Source organism: Lipotes vexillifer, unplaced genomic scaffold, assembly GCF_000442215.2.
Source record: "Lipotes vexillifer unplaced genomic scaffold, Lipotes_vexillifer_v1.1 scaffold727, whole genome shotgun sequence".
Lineage (NCBI taxonomy): Eukaryota > Metazoa > Chordata > Mammalia > Artiodactyla > Lipotidae > Lipotes > Lipotes vexillifer.
Window position 1 is genome coordinate 352,142 of NW_006771347.1, and position 6,583 is coordinate 358,724.

Genomic DNA, 6,583 nt, shown 5'->3' on the forward strand with positions numbered 1-6,583 from the left:
TTAAAATACACAAACTTCTTTATAACTTCAAAATCTAGCTCAGGCACCCCCTGGTTTGGAACTGTTTGTTTATAAGGAAAAAGTTTCTTAGGAGGGATCATTGCTCTGTAAGGTGATAATCCTTTGTGACAGGGAAATGTTTGGGAAAATCTAGACCGAATACATAAAATGGAGTTTCACTGTAGTTAAAATTTGATCAACCCTATACAAAATGTTGCTTTTTGTAATTCACTGAATTTATTTATGTTACATGCTGAATTCAACCTGAATTAATTTAAGGGACAATATGAGTCAGCTTTTCTAACTCTAGAGGCTAGGATTTTCCAGTGTAATTTCTCCAGCATCTATTCAAATATTTGCCTATTATTTAAGACGACTTATAGGAGACTTAATAAATGAAAAAGAAGAAAATGCCATAGGTCTTGCTCAGATATCTCAGCACACAAAACCAAGAACTACATTTTTCCCTGTCAATCAGTTGAGACAGAGGTGGTGGTGGGGGGGACTCACTTCATCTTGTTTTCATCACACCAAATTTCAGCTTGCCCCACCTAAAGAGGTGACCTGATTCCTACGTTCTTTGATGTTGGTATCCTGTGGCCACAAGCGGTCAAGGGATACTCGTTCTAACAGTGATCTCATTCTACTTCCGGACCAAGAGGAATAAAAAAAAAAAAGGACAAATGTAACCCTGTTAGGAAGAAGCCTACTATGTAAACAGGTATATCTAAGGGCTTCTTATGTCCAACTCCATTCTATTTCAAAGTCTTTGAGGGGAACTGGGGGTCTCCATCTTATCCTAAGATAATTTCCTCTTTGTCTCACCAAGAAAATTACCAGGTTCTGCTGAAGGACAGGGCTTTCCTTTGTGATCATTTCAAGACAAATCAATGCATATTCTAAAAAAGAAAAAGAAAACTCTCAGGAGAGAGGATTAAATGGGAGGAAATATAAGAATAGATTGAAAATTCCAGTTTCTCTCTGTATAGGACACAGGGGAAAACCAGTTCTAGGTTTTTCCTCAACTCTCTGTAGAATCGTCGAATTATAGGGCCTTACCATATCTTAGCTTTCCCACCTGAAAAAAAAAGGAGACGACAGCAACAAAAAGCTACGTCCCACAGCTTTCAAGTGCAAAATGATTAATAAATTAATTTCACTAACTTCTGCAAAATATAAAGTGCATACAAATGCTATGCAATTATAACACTCATTCTTGAAACAGTCTTACTTCTGTTTGCAATATTGAGCTACAAATACATACGGTTCAAACTGAAAAGTGGCATTTTAAACACCAGTAATTCTTGAGAAGAAGTAAAACAACAATCAGGACAGAACATGACTGGTACTCACTAGGCACGACATTCGCATTTCAGTTGTTTTGCCAAGGCAGTCATTATATGACAGATTACTTTGAAGAAAAAATAACTTCATGAACTCTAAGTATGACTCTCAAGAGGGAAAAAAAACAAAAAATAAAACCCTGATACACAAAACCAGCTGAAATGTCAAGATTCATCTTCTGAAAGCAGATAGAACATGTTAATTTAGTGAAAAGAATGGTCTTTAATGTTTTGGCAAAGTCTTTTCCAGCCCAGAGTAAACATGAAATGAGCGGGCTGGAGCGAAATCGTTTCACAGTGTACAAAGCAGTTCACATGGATGCTGCCACAGCAAAGTAAGCGGACATGTATTTGAGGTCATTTGCATGAGTCAAATTTTGCAATGAGTAACTCACCTGGGAAGATATAAATTATTTATATAATGATTTGCAAAGGAAATGATCTACTAAAGTTGTACCAGCTACATTTAAAAGAAGTAGCTCTACATGGTTTGCTCATTATAGACAAATCTATTCACAGTATGCTCGACTACGTTACATGTAGATTCATATGGCAAAAGAAAATGAATTAACAGAGAACATGGGAAAATATCCCCCACATGTTTTAAAATGCCCTGCAATTTTCACATTCAAAATTTTATGCATCTAAATCTAAAAAAATATTATATGGAATACTCTTAAGTTACACAAACTGATAATAATTTACTGTATTTTTCACTCTAATAGGAGCAAATTACCACATACTTGAACAAAGTTAAAATAGTTACTATTTCTTTATAATAAATTTGATGTATAATTTACTTTACTTGTGCTTTTTGCACCAATTTATAAATACAGTATATGCAATACACAACCAAGACAGACACCAACATTAATAGTTAAATTCAAAATAGCAAATACTTACCATACAAAATAAACAGCAAATACATCTCTTATGAAAACCAGAGCCCCCCTGGACTTGGGGGCCAGATTCTCTGGAAACCATGTCAAGTTTGAGCACTGTGGCATCTCAGGCCAGCTGCGAGATTTTTTTCTCAAGTTGGCATAAGGTTCAGGAGAACCAAAACTGGACAGAGTCATTTTTGCCAAATCTGGCAAATAACTGGAACAATTCCACTGTGGTTCGTTCCGGCCTTTAGAATTTACATGTTGTACCTTCACAAAGACTCTGGTCAATGATCTCGCCACTGAAAACAAATTTCGTAGTACAGCTACTTCTAACAGGCTTCCACGTACCTTAGGGTGGCTCTCACAGAAGCCTTGGTTTAAGTTCTTGGTCTAAGAAGTTTAAGTACTAAGCAACAATCTGTTTCAGCACCTTTTGACCACAACAAAAGCAAAGAAAACTCCTACATAAATAAGAACAAAGTTCATAAAGTGCTTAAGAAATTACAAACATTTCAAATTAGAGCGATGCAAATAAATGTCCATTTTGCCACCAAAGGTGAATGCAGAATAAATGGGTCGCTTTCCTGTCAAGATCTGACATGCCTTTCAAATCAGTAGTTTGGTCCGGCACAGTGTGCAAAAACAAAAACCCCAAAACAACAAAAAAAAAACCCCGAAAAAAAACAAAAAGCAAAACTTCATCATTAGTGAATACATAAATATTTTAAATCCACCATAATCCATTCTTTCTATAACTACGAGATTCAATAAAAGCACCAATTTCAAAAGGTCTGCTACCAAACTCTTCCTGGCGTAGGCCCACATGATCCACATTTTTAAACCTACTTTCAAACTGAATGAAACAAAACCAAACCACACCTTTTCCTTTACATTTTGTTTAAACGCCTTTGTATGAAATGTAGCGTAGAATATAGGAAAACGCCAAAGAAATGAAAGAACAAAGGGGCATTTCTAAAGATGACTAATGCATTAAATGTGATTTTCTAATTTTTCAGTGCAAACAAAAAACTTCATGTCTTTGTCCTCTTCCAGACTCAGAAGTGTGAAGGATGCCCGTAGGGCGTCACTCCTTGCTGTGGCTGGTTACCTAATGAGAAAAAGAAAATCCAATAAAATTGCAGACGCAAAATTATGCCACAGATCGGTGGCACGCTCTTGTCACTGTTCCTCTATTCCTGAGGCTGGTACTGAAAGCAGACTCACTGGTCAGGAAGTATAACACTAGCCCAGACACCTGTGCGGCCAAGGTCTTAATACCACTGCTCGATTCATCCTGCAGAGGGGCCACCTCTACATCAGAGTCCCACAACGGCCAGCAAGAGCCCTTGGGATGAGGGTCATTGGCCCGTCAAAAGTCTGTATCCCTGAGCTAAGAAACATCTCAATGCTATCATGAAAAAGGACGGTAAGTATCATAAAACATGAAAAGTTCTGGAAACTTCATAAAAGCACATCAGAGATTCTACTTTAACACTGACGTTATAATAGGTGAGAGAGAAGCAACTTGAAAGGGGCAATTTCCTGCAAATGGCCATGGATCGATACGTCAGAGAGAACCGTGCAAGAGTGTATGCATGGGAGAGAGAGGCTGTGTGTGTGACGCGAGTGTGTGCCTGTGCACATGTGTCTATGTGCACACCTGGACAAATAAAGAACAGTGAGTAGGTTCAAAAAAAAGACACAGGCTTAGAAATAGCTACTGCTTGCACAACTCTGGTGGGACTATTCAAATCCAAAGGCCCCATTCACATGGATTATGGCATAAATGCAGCCAGCTGGAGCTGTGCAGTGGGCAGCTCAGCTTAGTTGCCCTTATTCAACAAAGGGGGCCGGCATCACTGCTCATGTCAGGCATCAGAATATATGTTGTGGTTAAGAGGTGGGCTCTGGAAGGAGACAGTCAGAGTTTTAGTCCCAGCTGCTAGCCGAGTAACCTTGGGCAAAAGGGAAAATGTCCCCGTTCTTTAGTTGTTTCCTCGTCTGTAATACGGGAATAGCAATAATACCTCATCGCATGAGGTGGTTTAGGAATCAAGTGAATTAATACATGTAAAGTCATGGGTCCATGGGTGGACCCATGGTCCAAGAAAGTGCTCCAGAAATGATGGCAAAAAATTCACTGGTCCAAGAAAGTGCTCCAGAAATGATGGCAACCCCCCCCCCCTCAAACAACAACAACAACAACAACAACAACAAAAACAAAACTGCATTCTGTGAGCCCTTGGAAATAGGAACCAAGAGTATACTCCCCAGATAGGTGCTACTCCATAAAAATCATAGGTACATACCTCCAATCACTAGAAAAAAAAATTAAAATATAACATGTTGTCTCTACCTTAAAATTATATTCTCTCTTTAGCCATGCAAAAATATGGACTCTGGGGGCTTCCCTGGTGGCACAGTGGTTAAGAATCCGCCTGACAGTGCAGGGGACACGGGTTCGAGCCCCGGTCCGGGAAGATCCCACGTGCACCACAACTACTGAAGCCTGCACGCCTAGAGCCCGTGCACCACAACGAAGAGTAGCCCCCGCTCGCCGCAGCTAGAGAAAGCCCGCGTGCAGCAGTGAAGACCCAGTGCAGCCAAATATTAAAAAGAATTAAAAATGTGAACTCTGGAGCTGATGAGACAGTGAAATTTTAACCACACGTGTGTTTAACAGACCACACCGACTGAACAGTTCTTGGAAAAGACTGACGTGACTTAACTGAGGGAAATATTTTTAAAGGAAAACAACAATAAGAACAACAACAACAGACCTTGGTTATGCCCTCGGAGAGACACAGGGTATAAGAGAGGTGTTCCCTCTGCCCAGGAAAACACACAGACAGCAGCCAGGCAGGAAGTTAAGACAAGAGTCAAGCTTCCCCTCCCTCTCAGTCATAAACTGACCCTTTTCCCGACAATATCCAACCAGAGCCACACCACTGCCTTCAGAACTCGCTGCTCGTCGCTCTGTACCTCAGAAGCACAGAATCGAGAAATTGCTAGTCTCCCTGCTTCCTGTATGGATGAAAAACTGCATGATCCAGACAATGGTGATAGAGTTGGCAGCAGAATTTAGGTCTTCTGACTTCCAGGCCAATATTCTTTGCATCACAGGGGCCTCGCTCCCATTTCTAAAAGAGTTTGCCCATCCCGTGACTCCAGCACAGGGCGACTGGATTCATGGGAGCAGGCTGCTGGTCCGATGAAATGGGTTGTCGGCATGCGCCCTAGAAACGTAGCATGCCAGCACAGCAGCAAGATTAACTGGGGAGAAACACTGTCCTGCGATGCCGCCTGCCACGTTACAGGTCTGGATTTCTCTTAGTCGCTATCAGGAAGGGCAGGGTGGTGCCGTGGTAAGAGCAGCCATGGCCCTAGTGACCAGGGGGTAGGTCTGGTGCTGGCCTCTCCATATCTGAGTCTTGGGGGCAGGGTGGGGGCACCTATCCTGTTCCATCGTACACTGGAGGGTATCAGCCGAGTTGCTCTCTGGGACATCTGGCTTTATAAGAAAAGCACCTGCCGTTCCACAGGGACCCCAGCTGGAAAGAAACATTCCCAGATTCAAAGAGAAGCAACAGGAAAACATCCTCGCTGAACTCAAGGAAAAGACTGGGGCTCTTCCGGAAAAGAAGCATTCAAACCAACACCAACAAAATGAGAACGGCCTGGACTTAAAACGAACAGGAAAACGGCACCAAGGAAGACAGTTTTTGAGGAGCTGCCACCTGTGTTTTGCTCACTGGCTTGTATTTCACGTCCTGGGAGCCATCTGTTCTGACGGAGGGTACTTACTGGAAAGCTGCTTCTGGAGCTGCCGCACCAGAGCGGCCGTCTGCTGCTGTTGCTGGGTCTGCTGCAAGCCTTGCCTGGGAAACTGCAATCCAGAGAAAGGAGGGAACTCAGCGCTCAGCACAGACGAGAGCAGAAGGTCTGCAGCGCGCTTTGAAGCCCTGCGCAGGACCACGCCCAGTGCGCCAACACAGATCTCCAGCCAACCCTGGTCGACACCTGGGCGTTACCTGAAAGTGCCCCATCCATTCCAAAACCTGTCTCCGGGGGGTGACCTAGCCTTTGCTGGGAGAGCCCTGAGGAAGGAGCCCAGCCGTGCCCAATGGTTCACATATCCTTGTTACCTCAGCCTTCACCAGTTGGCTAGTTAGTATCACCATGTTACAAACCACTTGCATCAGCAAACTGAAAGCTGTCTGGTGGGAGGATTGGGTCAAGCACCATAGGCCTGGCCTTGGGCGGATGGAGACAAGGGCGTGGTAAGCAGCACAGGGGACTGGACTCGTCTGGGACTCATCCTGCCTGATGGAGGATGGAGGTCGGGCGGCGGGG

The 6,583-nt window shown here is 42.9% G+C and overlaps 1 protein-coding gene across 1 annotated transcript in view; it reads right to left on the bottom strand.

Annotated features, from left to right (window-relative positions):
* Positions 1 to 3,285: 3,285 nt before the first annotated feature.
* The window catches only part of MED12L (mediator complex subunit 12L), a 335,022-nt gene continuing 331,724 nt past the window's right edge, over positions 3,286 to 6,583 (bottom strand). The window contains exons 42-43 of the mRNA XM_007446642.1: positions 6,035 to 6,116; positions 3,286 to 3,338 (exon numbers count right to left, since the gene is read on the bottom strand). Of these exons, the coding sequence (XP_007446704.1) occupies positions 3,286 to 3,338; positions 6,035 to 6,116 (135 nt within the window). The remainder of the gene's footprint in view (positions 3,339 to 6,034; positions 6,117 to 6,583) is intronic.